The 19,796-nt window shown below is 37.6% G+C and overlaps 1 protein-coding gene across 1 annotated transcript; it reads left to right on the top strand.

The window, feature by feature from the left end:
* The first annotated feature begins 478 nt into the window (after positions 1-478).
* Positions 479-17,479, top strand: CHORDC1 (cysteine and histidine rich domain containing 1). Its single transcript, XM_050332334.1, has 11 exons — positions 479-666; positions 5,049-5,098; positions 7,105-7,161; positions 7,628-7,788; positions 8,373-8,473; positions 9,391-9,449; positions 10,445-10,515; positions 10,744-10,849; positions 11,687-11,806; positions 12,450-12,512; positions 13,037-17,479. Exons 1-11 carry the CDS (start codon positions 603-605, stop codon positions 13,178-13,180), a joined length of 996 nt encoding a protein of 331 aa, XP_050188291.1. The 5' UTR covers positions 479-602; the 3' UTR covers positions 13,181-17,479.
* The last annotated feature ends 2,317 nt before the right edge of the window (positions 17,480-19,796 follow it).

Here is a 19,796-nt window from a genome sequence, read left to right as displayed (position 1 = left end):
ATACTTCCCATAGTAGTTTCTGACGCTGGTATCTGTGCCCCTGTACACGAGACAATTATTTAATACACACACACGTATTTATTTATTTATTTATTTATTTAAAATCAATCTCACAGACATTTCGGAAGTAAGCATTCGTCGTTTCCTAGTCACTTTTTCATGAAACACGGTTTATTTGTTTGGCTTCGTTTGGTTCGTTTTGTTGGCTTGTCTATTTTTTTCTGATGAAGTGACTTTGAGAACCTATACTTAAAAAAAAAAAAAAAAAAAAAAAAAAAAAAAAGAAAAAGCCCAAGGCCGCGCACCCGCACACCACCACAGCACACCAGCGGCCTCAGGCGTTCCGGAGGCACCGCCTACGCAGCCGTATTGCTCGCCCGTCCTCCCTCCCTCCCTCCGCCCCTCCCTCCGCCTCTCCGCCCCTCGCTTCCCCCGAAGCTTCGTGAATATTCCGGAAGGCTCCGGCCGGCTCTTTCCGCCGAGGGAGCCGCTCCGCCCCCCGCGCTGCCGCCCGGTTTGTTCCCTTCCTTCCTTCCTTCCGTCTGTCCGTCCGCCGGCCCGCCAGGCTCCAAGCTGCCGGTCCGCAGGGCAGCGCTGCCGCCATGTCGCTGCTCTGCTACAACCGGGGCTGCGGGCAGCGCTTCGACCCCGAGAGCAACACGGAGGGTGAGAGCGGGGCTTGCGGGGCGCTTCGGTCGCTGACACCCGCTCAGCGCGGGGGTGCGAGGGGCGGCCTCTCGGAGGGGTCTGCGGGGGGCTGCGAGCGGAGCCCGCCGCGCTCGGTGTCCTGCCCGGCGGCGGGAGCGCCGTGGCGGTGCGGGGCTGTCACCGCGCCCGCGGGCAGGGCAGGGCAGGGCAGGGCAGGGAGAGCCGCGGCCGGCGGGGTGCGCGTCCCTCCGCCCCCGCCCGCCTGGGCACACGCGTGTTGTCATACGGGGCTTGCTGCCGCGTCAGGGGTCGGGGCTGGCCCGGCTCTGTGCATCGCTGTAGTGTGGTCTAAAGGGAAAAGCTGGAGGCCCTGAGCAACAGAGGCTTTACTGCTGAGGGCCTCTGTGGGTGTTGGATGCATAGCAGCTACCAGCAGCTTTTTTTTAATTTTATTTTTATTTTTTAATTTTTTTTTTTTTTTAGTTCTAATGTGTGGACTTGCAGCAGGTAATTAAATGTATCTTAGTATGTATCTTAATGACATATGAGTGTGCTTTACCAAGTGCCTTGAGCGCCTGAGGTGCTGCCCTTGTGTACACTGGGAATGCAGTACCTGGTGAAACATCTTTAAAGCTCAGTCATTTGGACGTTTCGTAATTCCACAGAGGCTGCAGAAGGGTGATCTGAATTTTCAGTAGGCCTGCCCTAACCTGGTTTGTAAAGTAACTCTGTTGGCTGAATTTGTAGAATGCCCTCTGCTTTAGTTTAATTTTTAGTGATCCACAGGATTAGAAGTAGGCTAACGTGTTCTATACTGTGCATTTTCCCGGACTAAGAAACCTCAATAAAGTGTGTTTATTTTTCTGAGCTGAGTATTTCCAAAGAGAAGGGCAGCAGGACTTGCTCATGTCAGTAACAACAAAAGCAGGCACAGTTGTGAAATGCTTCCATTTAGTGATCTGTTCCACCACCGTCCCTACACCCCTTTGCCCTAAAAGACATAGCAGATAGAGGTATTTATAATAAAAAAATCTCACTGGGGCTTCATGACATATACTCGTTGTAAAAGAACAATTTTTTATGATGTGTTCTTGTGTTTGTGATCAAGGGCTAACTGTGGTGCTTGGATTGGGGAAAACAATTTTTGAGGTGAAGTTTGTTTTGATAAGTGACTGGAACAATTATTGTGTCCTAGACTAAGCAGTTCTAAAGGTAAACATAGTTATTCACAGATCACTTAAGAGAACCAAGCTTTACACTTTCTCTAGCAGTAGAGTGATTATAACTTCTGTCATCCGTAAACTGCACCAAGGTCAAAGGGATGATAGCAACTTAGACATCTAAATCCACATTTAACTGCGTAATGTTGTCAAGTTCATATGTTTGGTTGTGTTTCAGAACTATGTTTGGCTTTACCTTTAATGTTTTGTGGGGTTCAAAGGTAGTACAAGTGTTAGACCAAAATACAGATCCCTTAAATGTGTTTTGCATTGACATGTTTAGAAAAAAAATATATTATTAGGAAATTTTCTTAAATGAATTGGTAGAAGCTTTGGGTCGAGAAGGCCTCAAAGCTGTTTTGGATCTTTTGGGGCGTTTGTCTACATTCAGCCGGTAGTATAGACATTCCCTTAGTGATGATTGATGTAAGAGGCCATTAATCTTCTCTTTGGAATCTGATGGCTGAAATAATACATTGAGGTATTCTCTGTAGAAACTCTAAATGTTACCAAAAAGTGAGCAAGCGTAATGGGCTGGCATGAAGGACTGTATGTCTCTTAAAGAGAGGCAGAAAAAACAGCCTGAGGGAAAGGATTGAAGGTATGTCTGTGCAGTTGTGACTGAGCATGCAATTATGAATTTGTCTGTGGCATGCCTGGCAAAGTACAAATTTCACATGTGTTTTAGATACATAACAATATGGACTAAGTAGTAGTAAAAGACTTGCACAGTATCTAACATAGAAGTTAGACCATAACTTCAAAACAGATAGTAGGTTTTTAATATATTTTTTTAACCTATGAATGACCATATGAACATTTTTACTCTGTTTCAAGGGCGGATCATCTACTGTCATTAAAACAGTGGTATGAGGTAATACATGCACACTTTGTTATAGGTTTGAAAGCAATGCTGCTTTATGGCAGTTGAAAAGATGATGTGCAAAACAAGACTGAAATTGTATATGTCACATGTGCTTGACTTGATTTCTTCACTGCAGTGCAGCTGTTTTTTATATAGGCTGCAATTTTGATTTTTCTTAATGCAGTTTAATTTGGTCCATTGCCAGACCAGAAGCACGTAGTCTTTCCAAGTCGTGTGTAGGCTTCATTTCATCCTCAAGAGTTCAACAGGCTGCTTGATTTATATTTTAATTTTTTGTCAGTGAAAAATGTAAAATAAAGCATGCTTTTAACTGTGCAGGTGACCATCGATGTTTATCCTAATTTTCCAGTTTTTCCCACCTAGTCTGAAATGGGATCCTTCTACGAATGTAAACTACACTCAGATAACTGAGTTGTTGGACGCGGACATTAAAATGAGTTGATGTTTTACTGTTATTCAATTACTATGTTACTGTTGTTACTCCCTCTAGGATGGAGAATCATCAGAATATGTAGTGGAAAAATCCCAGTGCCTGTGTGTGAGGCATTGCAGAGCTCCTTGTCTCTGCATCTTCTGTTGTGGAGCATGCCTGGCCCTCATAAGATAGTAGCCAAGGGGGCTGTCATTTGATCCATGATGTACCTCCTGCAGAGCAGGCTCCAGGGAGCAAGGAAAAAGGATTGGCATTGGTCATATGGACAAACGGACGCTTGTCTTCATCTGACTCACGAGGAGGAGAAGAACTGTCCCTGAGTTAATCGATCATAAAATGGTTTTGGTTTCTAAAATGGTTGCAAGTGATGAACAGCAACTCTTGTCATTGAAACCCACATGCTTGTGAGGAATTGGAAATAGTCATTTAAGTCTTCTGATTCAGAGATAATCTTTGCTATAAACAGAGCTCATTTTCACTCTCATGATGTTTCTGATGACATACTTTCATATTTTTGGAAAAGAATAACACTATACAGAATAACCACATTATTTTAAATTTTCTTATGAGGTTTACAAGCATTAGCTTTTCACCCTGAAGCTGAAGGAATTGATAAAAGTTCATGGATATGTTTGTAAGTCTGACTGAAGGACTGATGTCCAAAATATGTGCCTTTCGAGTTAAGGTGGGAACTGGTATCTGTCAGACAGTATTACTGCCTTAGACTTAGGCACCAAGTATAAAATCAAAGAAATTATACTAAACAAGATTTCTTTAAAATCTACATATTTATAAAAATATGAAAATAATAAAGTTTGGGTCTTTTTTTTTATTTTCTTTTTTCAGTATCTGCAGGCTGATAATTAATAAAGTTACCGCTTTTCTCTTTTGCTTCCTACTGTGTGCAATTGTGATATTTTTCACTCTGGTGCTTTACAGAGTCTTATCATAAAATTGTTTATTTCACTTTTAATTTTAGTTGTTTCTAACAGATATGAAACATTTTGGTTTAAGGGCTAGAATATAGCTAGTGTGTCCCATTGCTTTTACAGTCAGGTCAGTAAAATACTATGTATGCAGTAAATGTCAAAGAGAAGTTATATAGTCAGAGCAATTATATTACTCCTGAAAGGAATACATAAGTAAAAAGGAACAGCTATGTAATGTTGATAAACATCTATGAAGATCAACACTTTCATTAATGAAAGTTGTGTTTCAGTGTAGTGTTTGTATAGAACCCATTAATAATTAATAGTATTGATGTGTCAAAATTGTATACATGGAGGGCTAGCCTTTGGGTTTAAGTCCTTAGATGACGTAGGATACTACAATCATTGAAAAAAGAACAAGCTTATCGTCATGGATAAGATCATGAGCTTAAGATTTGTGTTAAAAGAGAATTTTTTGACAGATTGCTTCTAGATAGAAAGGTCTGATCAGGTGCAAGTAGATGTATTTGATGCTGAAAACTGGTATTGTCTGTCAGGTGGCCATAAGGTCACCTTTTTACTTCTGCTGAATTACCTGTAAAGACTGATTATTGGTCAAGGGTGGTCAAGGGTGGTCCATAGAAAGTTTTCTTGCTCATGGGGAAGTAAAAGTTTGTCTTAGATGCCTGCTTTTGAGTTGGTGATGTATCATACAAAAGAAACAAAGTCCTGATTATTTAGGTTTACTTTATGCACTCAGAAAATTTGTTCTCTGGAGTCTGTATTTTCCTTAGTAATTATGTGCACTTGGGGAAGTGGGGCAGCTCATAGATTACACAAATTACAAGTGTGAAATTTTACTGAGTTTGTGATCAGATGAATAGAGATTCTTAGTATGCCTGAATATTAATAATAGTCTCTTTTCTTTCTAGATTCATGCACGTACCATCCAGGAGTGCCAGTCTTTCATGATGCTCTCAAAGTAAGTATGGAACTGTCCTTTTAAGTGTGTTATCTTTATTTCTTTATGTGTAAAACAGTGTGCTGCTTTTTCTTTTTCACTCCAGGTCTTTCAGTGTTGAGAAACTGGTGTTTAACCTATTTTGTTTGAGCAACCCCATGAAATTGGGAAAGCAGACTTAAACCTGAAGAAGATATTAAAAGCTTTACTCATGTGGTCTAAATGTCATGCAAGTCTGTATGACATGTTTCCTGCTGATTAAGTTTTGGTCTCTCAACAGTTTAATTATGTCCTCTGAATTGTTCTGTGGAGCCTTTGAAAGGTGTCATTTAATTAACTTGCTTGGAATTCAGATCAACTGCTTGTGGTCTAATGTGGCTAAAGCACTGATGTGTGTATGGCATTTGTCTGCTGTAAAAACAGTCATGTTCGTTTAATCAGCCAAATGAGAATGTTGGTTGAGGCTGGTTACCCATGCCTCTGATGCAGGTGTCCAGGATTCTTGGGCTACCTCTTCAATGGTGAATGTACCTGCGACTGGTCACCAGTGCTTAGGCCAACTGGACAGCCCATATTGGGGTTTGTGCTACACTGTTTTCCTACTTCAGGATCTACTGATTGTATCCAAAGTGCCTACAGGGAAATAGTTGAGGCAGAACTTCCAAAACAGTACTGGAAATCATTCTAACAACTTAATTGTATATAGTCAGAAATCTGGTGTCCAGAAATGGAACCTGGCACTTTTTGCTGTATTAATAGAGAGGTAGCCTAAGTGACCTTTCTTAGAACACTGAACTGCTGTTTTAACTGAGGTTTGGAGCAAGGGTTTTTTTTCTTGATATTTAGGAACTGCTTCTACTGGCAGTGCATCTCAGTCCACAATGTAATGTCTTTTGGCTTGTGAAGGCTTCTGCATATGTGCTGGGCACTGTGTTTTCTGCAAGCTATTGCTTATATTGCAGTAAACGACTGTGGAATTGGCCGTTGTGTGTCACTGGCAAATTGGGACAAATGCTTTGAGATTAAATATGATCCAATTACTTAGACTATGGCAATTTCTTTTGTATAAAATTATAGTTGTACTCATAGCAGAGTACATAAATGTTCTACATAATTATAAAGACAGAAATTATACAGATGCCTCAAAAGCTTATGTTTACTCCCTCTTTCTCTTACATACACACTGTTTATAAAACACTTCCCACTTCTCCTTATCCTATCTCTTGTCCTAATTAAAAATTTATCATAATTTCTTGTGAGCAGTTGTCTTCCTGCTATGAATTCTAGACAGTCTAAGAGGGCAAGGTGAACCTTTTGTCTCCTTGACTGTGGAAATGGCTGATATTTTGAGGATGTTTTAGAACCACCTACCTAAAACCTATCACGCTGTACCACTTAAGCTTTCAAAGTGGTGGTGCATTAGTCAAACTGCTGCCTTTAATAAGGTTCTTTGAGTTCTAAGATGCATTATTCACAGTGGCAAGACAATTTTCTCTAAAATTGGATTTCTGGTTTACATAATAAAAAGTGGACTTGATTGATGTAGTTGGATGGCAGTGCAATGCACATATCCAGCTTTGTTGGTGGGAAATAAGCAATTGAAAGATTTGACTAGGGCTCAAGGAAACAAAAAAAATCCCTGTTATTTTAGGAAGAGGGCCTACACTTGTGCCACAGGTGAACCTTTTCTCAGGTATAGTATTTGTTTGCTTACATGTTACTTTATGAGGTTAGTAACATTTCTGTTTTCTGTTGTACAGAGTTGGCACCTAACTTGTCCTGGAAATGTTGCCTCATGTTTACTGAACTTGATTAAGGCAGCACAAGGGAACTAGAAGTTCCAACTGTAACAGATTTTTCTGGCTTTTAAAAATGCAGATAATATTGTCCATTGAAGGGAAGAAAATAATCTCTAGTCATGATGTGCCATATCTTGTAAAGTAATATAATTAATATTTTTCTTTTTATAAGCTGTTGTCAAATATGGTAGTCATGCTTGTTTTGTTTTTATTCCAAAATGTTTGTAGGGTTGGTCATGTTGTAAGAGAAGAACAACAGACTTTTCTGACTTCTTAAGCATTGTGGTATGTACTCAAGATTACTTACAATTTTTATATGTCAAATGACAGTGATTAATATTAAATGGTACATGTGCTGATATGTTTTCAATTTACCTTCTTTTGTTAAAACTACCTTAACTCTTACATGCACCTTTTTTTCATGTAATGCTGAAGTCGTCTCATTTTCAAGCTTTAATGGTTATAATTATCTAAATAGGTTTTGATAGAACTACTTGCCGATAATGGAGGGTCAGTATTGTTTGCTGCTTTGCTTGATTACAGAAAGTATGCATTTTTCTTTTAACTTATGTCCGAATGAGGATATTTTCCACTTTGACTGCAAAGGAAATCCCACAGCTAATGTTTAGAGTGGGCTAGAGGAGATGGAGCTGAAGAAATAAGTCAAGAAAACTTGCTGTAGTTTTCATTAATTTTTAGTTGTGCACACAAACTACACTGCATCTATATAAACATATACTTTCCACAATAGGGCTGTACAAAGGGTCTCCATAACAGCGAGAAACCTCCTGAACCTGTTAAACCAGAAGTCAAAACTACCTCTGAACGAAAGGAGCTATCTGAACTGAAGCCCAGATTTCAAGAACACATCATTCAGGCACCAAAACCATTGGAAACAATTAAAAGGCCAAGGTACAGTATATGAAACTTTTATGAAGTTTTCCAAATTTGTGGTTAGTTGGGCAAGATAAAGCTCGCTTGGTTATTCCGTGTTGCTCATTTCATATAGTGTAAAAATCCCCAAATTAACCTTAAAAGAGCTTATGTGGTAGCAGTGATGATGTTATCTCAGGCTTCAAAATGAGATAAAAGAATTCTGGTTATGACAAGGAAGTACTGGATCTCTCAGTGCTTATCTCCACAGGAATCAAAAATTGAAGCCTCATAGCTTAGAATGTCACTTGTAGCTGTGTTTAGTATTTTAAACAGTCATAAAAATAATTTTAGGGTGCTTGTATTTAGATTCCTTAATATCTCTCATTAATTTTTAATATTGTAGAGTATTTAGGATTTCCTGATGAAAACCAGGACTGCCTTCTAAATTTCTAGTCTGTTTTTCCATAAACAGTAAAGATTGGTATTTACAAATTATGTTTGGTTGTTGTTGTAAGGGAGGTTTGAAAGGAAGAGCCTTGTAGCAAGATAAAAAGTTATTACTTTGCCTTTTGTAAATTCTTTTTCATGAAACTGACATAAATACCTGGACTCTTTTTTAGCCCAGATGAACCAATGACAAATTTGCAGCTGAAAGTGTCAGCTTCCTTGAAGCAAGCTCTTGATAAACTGAAACTGTCATCAGAAAACGAAGGGAAAAAAGGTAAGGATATAGGGAGGTTATGTTAATGAGGTATATGATCCTAACTCACACAAATAAAGCAAATGCTGGTTTATATTGTTTCTGAAGTGACAGTTTCAAGTAATTGTGTTCTTGTTCTTAATAATGTGGGAAATAGCTTCCAGTCCAGGAAATGATGATCAAAATTGTTGTCCTTAACGTTATTTGAACGGTGTGTTTTCTGAGATTTCCTGGTTAGAATAGACATACTGGGATCATCCATTTTGGAATATATGACTGCCAGAGTTTACAAAAGATGAACTTTACTCTTACTATTGCAAATACAGTGTCATATAAAGCCTTTCATAAACTGGTGAAATTCATCTGAAGACTAGTTGGTTCTCCCCTGTCTCTTTTCCTCCTTTTTCTTCCCACAGTTTGTTTGGAATTTGATTCCAGAACCAAGTTGGAATTTGACTCCTTAAGAAAAACTTTGTAATTTCACCTTGCGTTAATGGTTATTTTATGCTCTTTTGCTCTTGTGCCAAGCTAATATAGCTTTTCTTTCTCCATGGTATCCTAGTTATTGCCTTGTGTGTATTTATAGACAGTAGTTGAAGACTTTTATGTTCTTCATTTTACAAAACCGAACAAGATGGATGATTGTTTTCTTTCCTCGTAATTGTAATCATCCTCTTCATCAGTTTTTTTTGCCCCACTTAAAATGTGTAAAGGTATAGAACCTAGAATTATATGCATAGGTAATAGTACTTTTGTAGTGTTTGCATAACTTCTGTTTCTTTGTACCTCTCTGGCAGACTTCAGTGCCAGGCAGAAAATAGCTTGAGAGGAAATTTTTTTCTAATTTGCTCCTAGGCTCATTTTAATTCTCAATAAAAACAAAATGTTTAGTAGATTATAAAATTCAGTTGCTATTTTCTGTAATATTCTGTTTACAGAGGAAGATAGTGATGAAATCAAGATTGGAACGGCATGTAAAAATGCAGGCTGTTCAAAAGTAAGTAATTCAGTTCTGCTCTTAAACCAAGCTGCTAAATTATTAAATGAGCAGTTTTATTTTTTGTGTTCTACAAGTTGATTTGGAAAAGGCACAAGGTCGACTGAGTTTAAAAACCGCACATTTGATAACACTGTTCAGTATGGACAAATGTGTGTTGTTTGCAGTAAGTCAAAGATTACTTTTTTTAATCCTGTCCCAAACTTCTGATTAGTAAGCTTGCCAAATCCATGGTACTGATGTGTTTCAGCTTAAAATGTTAAATACGATGTTAGTGAGAGGTAGCTTACTGATAATGCTTGAGGGTCAGAAACGTCTACAGATCTTATCAGTTAATGCTTCTTGCCAGAAGAATCAAAAAGTCGGTGTTTTAATGCTTTAGCACCAGTATTAGTTGTTATATTACATAGGCATTTAAAGTGAAAGATTTTTTACACTTGACACCTTTGTGTTGTGCAGAATGGGACAGTAGGATTTAAATAAGTATTTCATTGAGCACCTGACAGATTTTGCATTATCTGCTGAAGATCTGGTCGGGAGGAGAACTTATAGCAGCCTTTGGGTTAGGAAGTGATCTGATACTCAGTGGCTAAGTTATATGTTGTTTATTTTACTTCATTTTGAGAATCCGTGTGTTTTATGAATGATTAATCTATTTACACGTTAAGTTCTTGTTTGCTCTGAATATTCAGAGTACTTTTAAGATAGGTATCTCTGAAGATCTAAAGTGATCTTTATGAGCATAGAGGATGTCACCATTGATGTCAGTGCCATTGCACTAATACAAAGTACAGCTTCCTAGCAGTGCCAAGGAACCTTCTGTGAATGAAAGTCAAATGGCTACTGGCTACTTTGAAAGGCTAGGACAAGCCGTTAGATCTCGATTATTTACCCGAAAGCTTTGTAGTGTTTCTTTTGTATGCTGTTGTTTTTTATTTTTCTCTTTAGTCCAAATCCTGTAACAGTAACACACTTTAACTTACTTGTTTTACTAGACGTACGAAGGACCACAGAGCACAGAAGAAGTATGTATATACCATTCCGGTGTACCTATATTCCATGAAGGGTTAGTATTCATTTAACTTCAATTTTTTTTAACTAGTGTGTTATGTCTTCATTCTTTCTTTGTAGACGGTGCCTTGATTTATTTTGTATTCCCTGTTCAGTCGAAAATGGCAGTGCCTGAAGAGGGTATACTAAATTAACAGTAATATTGCATAAAGGAAAGGTCTTAAATATTCACGGTAAATAATGTCCTAAATATTGTTTGTTAATTACTTTGCAAACTCTCAAGGATGAAGTATTGGAGCTGTTGTAAAAGAAAAACTTCTGACTTCAATACGTTTTTAGCTCAAGAAGGCTGTGCAAGAGGAGCACACATATGGACTAAAAAGGATGCGGTAAGTAGCACTGAGATTGCTCTCTGTAGCTAACTGTTCTGAATTTTGAATACTAAAATGTAGTGTGTAGATTGATTGAGTTATTACTGTAGTTGAGCTATTACAAATTACTACCTCTGAAATACTGTGGAGGATATTATGGACAGTAGGATAACTGAGAAATGGAGTAGAAAGTAATATGTGGGACAGGTATACTTGTAATAGCTACAGTCTTTCTTTTTAGTGACATGTAGTATTACTGTTTCATGGTAAATGCTTTTTGCAATCTCAGAAAAAAAATAGCAGTGTTTTCCATTTTGCTAGTTAAGTCTGTAGTATTCAATGTAGAATACATTCCATATGTATTATTTTTAAGATTGTTAAGACGTCTTTCCTCTCCCAGAGAGCATGAAGAGAGCAGCCGTACGTGTTGTGAGTAAAATAACTGTACTTCCAGTTCCATTCAGGGGTCGAGTTGTTTAGGTAGGGATGGCAGGGCAGATAAGGTCAGTGAGGTTCCATGGGTGAGGGGCATGGATGGCAGCATCTCTTTCTATCTAATTTGGATTCTCTTTACACATCTGAAGATTCTTCTGGTCTTCATCTAATTGAGTGTCTTGGTTTGGCTACTAGTATAACAAATACAAAGAGACCATCTGCTCAGTTTGTAGGTATTTCATTGCAGTGTTGGGAACAAACTGAAGAATTACAAGTTGAAAAATATTTCCATTCAAGGGTTGAAAAGATATATCTATTGTCTGCTAAAAAAGTACTGGGCTTTTATCCTGATTAATCTTTTAAAAAATATTCCTGAATATAATGGTAAGTCTTTTTTTCTGTATTTTTTTCCTTGTATAGGGTAAGAAGGTGGTTCCATGCAGGCATGATTGGCACCAAACCGGAGGAGAAGTGACTATTTCTGTGTATGCTAAAAACTCTGTTCCTGATCTGAGCTATGTAGAAGCAAATAGCACAATGGTGAGGATCTACCTTAAGATCAGTAACTTTAAGATAGGAAAATCTGCTCAGACTTTATGTACAAGGCAGAGGTAGCACAAGGATCTTTTTTGAGTAATGGCTTTTTTTGGCATTTTTGTTTGTTCAAGTATGTATAGCTTGCTTTTTTTTTCCCCTCTTCTGTTTGGGCATTTGCATTTTAATGTGTGGGGTTCTTAAAAGCTGCAATACAGTATGCCAAAAGAGAAAAAATCCTTCAATTTTACTTCTGCAATTAAAACCCGAACATGATGGATTTGCAACACTGTGTGTGTAAATAATTATAGATTAGTAGTTTAATTGTATTTGACCCGATGTAATTTAATATCATTCTTCATTGTATCCTGTTTCACTGCTACTAATATTAAACAAGTGTTAAAATGCTTCTCTGATTTGTTAATAATACTTTGGGAGACAATGATAAAGCTACCAGTGGCCATTATTGACTGTGTTAATCAGAATCTGCTAAAATAAATACTTCGGTTTCTGAGGGACAGTTTGATCACTTTGATCATTGTGGGATCCAAGTCTTAAGATGGTATATTTTGCTTCAACATGCTTGAGGTGTCAAATGTTTTATTAACCTAATAAAATTTTCTAATTTTCTGTTGTTTTTCCTGTTAAGGTAAATATGCATATTGTGTTTGAAGGAGAAAAGGAATTTCATCGCAGTGTGAAGTTATGGGGAGTAAGTATAAGAATAATTTATCTATTAAAAAAAAAAAAGCACACACAGAAAAACAAAAGAGAAAAAAGAGAAGACAAGCCTTTAGCTTCTTCTCTTTCAAAATTATTTGGCTTTCCTTATTTCTCTGTTCTTTGAAAGAAATTCAGTTGCATGTCATTGAGAAATTGCATTTAAATTTGAACGTGTGGCATCATAATTGACACTGCTTTGCACAGCAGGTGACCTTCTGAGGTCCTTTCTGATAGCAAAACCATGGTGGTAGTGTTTCAGAAAACCCTTGACACTGTATAGTTGTGTGCTTACATACGTGTTAGCCAGTGTTAGCTATTCAGGGGCATATGATTATGCCATAAACATTCCATAGTTTGGGAATGGGGAAGAGTTGACTTTTCAATACACCAGAGGGATCTCTATCTATCTAAGTGTCTACTGAGATTTGGTGATGAGGTATTCCTTAACTTAATTCCCAAATATCTATCAGTCTGTTTCTTAAATTGAAGAGTGAAATATGTTTTCTGTTGTAGGTAATTGATGTAAAGAGAAGTTATGTGAACATGACAGCTACAAAGATTGAACTCACTATGAGAAAAGCAGAGCCCCTGTTATGGGCAAGTCTTGAATTACCAGTATCCGACACACAACCAAAACAAGAGAGTTCGGATCAATAACGATTCCAAGAGACAAGTTATTTCCCATTATGAAGTGGTGACTTGCTACTGTAATCAAATATTTAACTTTTATATAGGTTTTTTTTTTTTAAAATGCTAGATCATATGTTCCCTTCTACAAAGAAATTTGACGCACAGTAAATGGGGGTGTAAACTTGAAACATAATAGCTATTTCTGCTCTTGCTCCCATGAGTATATTTATGCTAGATGAAGTGTCTCCATGGGAATTTAGAGTATAAAAGAGCTATTGCCCTTTGCTTGCAACCTTACTTACCATGCACTATCCCAGTAGATGTTCTTAGTTCACAGTGTGTGTGTTAGTTTTTCAATTGATCAGTTTAGACTTAAAGTACTCGGTAGCCCATGTTCAATTTAACACTGTTCATTCTGAAGCATACAGTAATGCAGATACAAAAATCTGAGTTGGAATTGGTTAGCATGCGGTTCTACATCTAGAATAAATGGTTACATAAACATAATATGAAATAACACCGACTTACGCTTTTGTCTTCTGAAATGAACATTTGTTTCAGTACCTGTTGGTTATGGAGGGATGGAATAAATGGTATTTTCTAAGGATTTCAGTACTTACTGATTCCTGCTGTCTTTCATATAAAAGCAGGAGATCAGGTTAAAATAAAAAAAAAAGTTGGTGAGAAGGGATTTTTTTTTTTTACTCCTTTTTTATTTAAAGGGTTAAATATAGAAGTGAATGGACAGTGAAATGGCTGGATAAATTAGCATTTCAGCTGTGAAGAGTACACAAACAGCAGACTATTGTAAAATTACCAAAGTGCTGTATATATTTGATGGTCTTCAGAATGTGTATTCTGTCCTATTCTACAGCGTTCAAAATCTCAAGACTTCCTTCAAAGTGGGTATGTGTATTATGTGTAGTATGAAAAGCCAGGACACACTGTAGGTGTCTTGGGAAAATTATTTCCATATAGATTTTGACTCTGAGGTATGGTGATCTTCAGAATTTCATTTGTCTACAGGATATATCTTAGGAGAAATAACAATGTCTGTCTCAAATTTTAATTGTACCTTTGAATTAAAATATTTTTTAAAAATATTATTTCCTTGAACAGACTGTAATTAGAATTTAAGACCTTATTTTTGTTTTCAGTTCTTCATCACTACAGATATGTGGCTGAAAACAGGATAGTTGTAAAGATAAGATTTTTATCCAAACAGCAACACATAAAGTAATGTTGCTTTCTCTTTCTGCTTGGAATATTTTCTTAATTTTGCTTGCAGCTGAAATAAAAATAATGTTTTGCTATATATCCTACCAAATGCAAGTCATTATTTATTGTGCCAAATCCTATATATGTAAACGAGTAGTCCTGTGGACTGTTAAAACGTGTGGATGCTCACCTACCAGCATTGGCAGACTTGACATAATGCCCAGAGAAACACAGGACATAGTAAAGGTTTTCTGAAGTGAAATATGGATTTCTAAGAATCTTGTTGTTTTCCAACGGGTATAATTTGACTTGAGCTCAGAGTTCTATCTCTAACAGTACTTGAAATCCTACTTCATGATTAAAGTAGTAGGAAATACATTACCAAAGAAACCATCCCCAAACACCAAGAAAGTAACACCAGTGATGTATATATGAAATTTGTTTTGGTACTTCTTTACCTTCATTTCCTCATTTGCTTGGAGGGAGCGTAGTTGCATACTCCCTTGGGCCCCTATTAAAAATTCCAGCTCTAAGTTCTGCTGAATAGATTCTGTTAACCTCTGATAATGCTTTTTTTTCCCTTTTCTTTTTTTGTTTTGTTTTGTTTTCTTTATATAAATTTGAAAAAGTCAGGTACCATGAAGTGATAGCACACAAGCTTACAAAAATGTGTGCCTGCCAAGTGATCCTCTAAAGATTAAACAGATATTCCTGGAGGTGTTCTGAACCAACAAGTGGAACACTTATTAGTATAATACTGAGAACAATCACTTGAGTGGATGAAAAAATTCTAATTAGCTGCAGCTACTAGCATGCCATATGTGTTTGTGTGTGCAGAACTCTGAACTTGGAAAACAAAATAAGTAGTGCTTAAATGCCAGGGTAAAGTTCTTATTTAAGAAGCAAGTTCAAACATGTCTATCCATATGGGTATATAAATACCCTAAATATGTTGAAAAAATGTGAAAGACATATTTTCACTTTATTTTCATCCTCACATGCAGTAGGTTTACATGTAGTTTTTAAAAAACTACAAGGGAAATGGAATTCCTTGGGAAACAGAATTTCTGTTTTTAAATAAGTCATATTCTGCCTTAGTATACAAAATTGTAAATGGAGAGAAGTGTGAATGAATGGACCATCAGCTGTTAATACTGCATGCTTTGGGACCCAGTAACTGTTACACTCTTTCAAACTACACTCTGCTGGTAGATGAGTCACCTTGGCCAAAAGTAGGAGAAAGCTCCTGTAAACACAGTTCCTCCATTTTGCTTTTGCTTTTTATTCATTTCTTCCAGTCTTCTGCTGTTGTTCATACGTTCAGCACAAAACTCAAGATACTTCAAAAGTTCTATAATGACTTTTCCCATCAGTGGCAATAAAACCACTTTTAAAATTTAGCTGTTTAAAAAAGTAAGAAAACAAAGAACCAGTAAAAACCCCAACAGCTTTGATCAGGCAAGAAGGTATAGGTTTTGCAATAATTACTGAGCTTTTCAGAATAAGAAGATAAACTTTCAGATGGTCTAGACTGCCATAAGTCTGTTTAACTGCAGTAATTCCTAGCAGTTTCTTAGAACCATATGTCTGCTTCCATCATCAAGCTGCAAGAGCTGTATCACTGAATTTGGGTGTTTTGAGCAGTTGCTCACAACAGGCTTGAACACACCAATGGCTGATCTTGGTATGTCATGCAGTGACATCTTGACATGAATAGTGGTAGCTGACGCTTACATGGAATATTTTGTTGACTGTAAATTTTATTAAAAAATGTGGGGAGAAGGTGAGGCCAACTGTACCATACTAAACCAATCATGATACTTCCTCAAAAGCAAGATTTTCGAAGTAAGCAAAATGAGTTTTGATTGCAGACTTTCACCTAATAATAGTGAAACTGAATGGCATACAAGTATGAACTTGAATACTTGGTGTTAAATTTATCCTTTTTTTACGTTTTCAGTTCTGCTGTATTAAGTTGATTAACTTGATACAGTCTAGCTATATTTTTATAATAGCAAGTCTTTAAAAGCTGTAATATGTTTCAGTATGGGTTTACGTGTTACACATGTACACAGCATGTTACATGTGTCAGAACTGACTGTCCAGGTGCTTATAAAACTCTACCTTCACAATCCCTTCTTAATATGAAAAATTGCATGGATGTATAAGTCTGTGACAGCAATCTTAATAATTTCACTCATGTATAAGCCCATTTTCCTGCCTAACATTACATCCCAGGTAACAACTGATAGGATGAGAGAAAACGGACTCAAGTTGCATCAGGGGAGGTTTAGATTAGATATTAGGAAAAATACTTTCCATGGAAAGGGTTGTCAAGCATTGGAACAGGCTGCCCGGGAAAGCAGTGTAGTTACCATTCCTGGAGCTGTTCGAAAAACATGTGGATTCATGGCATTTAAGGACATGATTTTAGTGGTGAACATGGTGGTGGTGCTGCCTTGACAATCTGGTGATCTTAGAGGTTTTTCCAACCTTAACAATTCTATGATTCTGTGATCTTGTATCTGTAACAATATTTCTTGCAGGAGTTGGAATTTATGTTTATTGTTAATATGCTGTTAAGCACTGGGCTGTTCAGGTACTCTTACTCTTAGGCCATACATGGCACTGATATAACTTGACAAAAAAATCTTCAATTGGATGGTATTCTGGATCATACACATTATCAAGTCACCATTTCAGTAGCTTAGAAATTAGTTTTACTAGGAATTTTGCCTTGGAAAAAAAAATCTATGTATTCTGCATAATGATGCATTTTTGGCTTGCATTCTTTAAACATGGCATGAGTACTGATTAAATACTGTACCTCTTACTCATTGGTCTTTCCCAATTTGCTACTAAATTTTTTTATCTCTGTTCAGGAAGGAGATCCTTTTTAAAGTAATGAGTTATGTGTCTGAAACACTTTTAAGGCGGTAAGAATTTTACCATTATAAGAATCATGAATTACGGTTGAAGGGAGGAAATGACTTCGCATGGCTGATTCTGCACATTAATAGAAATTATATGCAGAAATTAATCTCATGTCTTCATGCTCTATTTTTTTCTAAATGTATTCAATAAAATTCTTATTACATGCTGGTTGCATTTGGGGTGTTTTTCTGACTTCTTTTATTATGGGAGAGAAATTCCCTTTGAATTTCCAAAATGGTTGTTGAAATAAAATGCAAGTGGGCATTTTCCACATGTGAGTCTATGTAGGAGGGAAACTGCATGTCCAAGGGTTTTTCTCCATCCTGTAGTTTCTTTCTTTGCCTGTTGCTTTCCAATGCAGCAGCCCAGTCAGGATACATGAGTTTTGCAGAAATTTGAGTAAGTGTGGCTACTCAGATGAGGGCCTGTCTTGTTCACGGAAATAGTTCAGTGCAAGAATTCTGAGCTGTCACAAGCTTAGTGGAAGTGGAATGATTCCAAATGCAGTGTTCGGGATGTTTCTAAAGTTGCTGAAGATGATCTCTCTTTGCTGCCTTTTTTTTTTTTTATGGTTTCTTGGAAAAAGAAGATACATGTGAAAACCTCTGACACTTGCACATTGTAGAGAAGGGTTCACTTCTGAGGCCTGAAATTTTCTGTGGTATTAAATACTTGGGTTTTCTCAAAGTTTGGGTAGGTATTTTAAACAGAGGTAACTGAGGTGCTGTCACAGACATTACACGCTAATCCATGGTTACAAATGAGTGTTAGATATATGAGTGTTAGGGAGAGGCTAAGGGAACTGGGGTTGTTTAACCTGGAGAAGAGGAGGCTCAGGGTAGACCTCATCACTCTCTACAACTACCTGAAAGGAGGTTGTAGCCACGTGGGGGCTGGTCTCTTCTCCCAGGCAGCTTATCAGTAAGGAGGGCATGGTCTGGAGCTCTGCTAGGGGAGGTTTAGGTTAGATATTAAGAAGAAATTCTTCACAGAGAGGGTAATCAGGCATTGGAATGGGCTACCCAGGTAAGTGGTGGATTCTCCGTTCCTGGAGGTATTTAAGAAGAGACTGGTGTGGCACTTAGTGCCATGTTCTAGTAATGATGGTGGTAGTGGATCAAGGGTTGGACTTGATGATCTCAGAGGTCCTTTCCAACCTGTCTGATTCTATGATTCTAAGCAAATTGAGTTTCTCTGAGATAGTGTGCAAAACGAAGGGTAGGTGTTGGGGAGGCAGTAGTAAGGAGGAGGGGTGGGCGGTGTGTGGTCCTTCTCTGTAGGCAGCACAGATTGCAACCTCTGTTCATAAAGTTACTGTGTTTCTGTTAACTTCTCAACATTTTGTTCTACATGACCACTGTCAACTGTGTGTTTGTAGTTATTCCTGTGAGCCCAAGGACAGCGAGGCTGTAGGAACACCTGTTCCTACATACATCCTTATGTTTGTGAAATGGATCAGTCTGTTCAGCTTCACTGATCGATCTGTATGCTGACTGATTCTGGCTATCCAGAAAGGATCAGGTGTTTTTGCAGACTGCACTTGTGCATTAGAAGGAAGCAGCATCTTGAATAAAATATTTTGGTTACCTACTGGAAACAAGTATTTCAAAAATTAGTTCCTTGTTCAATTTTAATGAAAGCTCCATTGCAACAAAAACCATTCAAAGCCATCTGTAGTCAGAGCTGTTACCTTACAACCATCTATGAAATATTTTTAGTACAGAAACCTTGTTCTCTCAAATGTGTTTTAAACTTATGATAAATATTGATGCTACAATATTATTGCTGAATACCATGCTTGGGAGAAAACTAACCTAATGTGCTTCTGGCCTAATTTGCTTAACCTAATTTGTTCTTCAAAAACTTGGGATTCCCCTCCAAGTAGTCCCTGAATACTGATCTCTGCTGACAGCTCAGTGAATACAGGATTCTCATGGCTGGTGTCAGAGCACAGGTTTTGTTCCAGCTCTGCAGGGTCTCAGGAGTGCCAGGCTTGCTTTGTCTGGACTTCTCTTCACCTGCCCAGAGCTTTGTTCTGGCTTGTTTGGCTGTTAAAAAAATTTACTCATGACCAAGTGGCTATTGCCTGACTTGTTTTACCTTGTTTCTATATACCAGTTGCATGGTGTATATAGTACTGTAGATAACAGCAGGTTTTCTGTGTAGAGCAACATATATATGATTTTAGCACCATGTAGCAGATGAATACCAGTCTGATACAAGCAGGGGCCTTGAAAGCAGGCATGGGATGTGGTGTAGAGGACCACAGACATGAGATGATTAGAGAAAGGGCACCAGGATATGGGAGATCCCAAGAAGAAAAACAGCCCATAAACATTCTAACAGCTTTGTTGCTGAAAGTTTGTAGTATTCTTTGTTCTTTCATTAGTAATAGAGACTAGTCATTCTTTGATCACAGTTAAGATTTCAAGCATACTAACAATGGATCTGGCTTTACTTACTCCGTGTGTTTCGTTCTGCCCATAAGATG

This window comes from Myiozetetes cayanensis, unplaced genomic scaffold (assembly GCF_022539395.1).
Source record: "Myiozetetes cayanensis isolate MyiCay16 unplaced genomic scaffold, myiCay2020 scf5-8, whole genome shotgun sequence".
In the NCBI taxonomy this organism is placed as follows: Eukaryota; Metazoa; Chordata; class Aves; order Passeriformes; family Tyrannidae; genus Myiozetetes; species Myiozetetes cayanensis.
Note: the sequence above shows the minus strand (reverse complement) of the source record. Positions and strands in the feature narration are given on the sequence as shown.

What these genes read in the sequence shown, in the direction of transcription:
- CHORDC1 (XM_050332334.1), top strand. Translation starts at nt 603, where the DNA reads ATGTCGCTGCTCTGCTACAACCGGGGCTGCGGGCAGCGCTTCGACCCC. An exon ending in TCTTTCATGATGCTCTCAAA is followed by an intron (nt 5,099 to 7,104) that starts GTAAGTATGGAA and finishes AAATGTTTGTAG; the next exon opens with GGTTGGTCATGTTGTAAGAG. An exon ending in GTACCTATATTCCATGAAGG is followed by an intron (nt 10,516 to 10,743) that starts GTTAGTATTCAT and finishes CAAACTCTCAAG; the next exon opens with GATGAAGTATTGGAGCTGTT.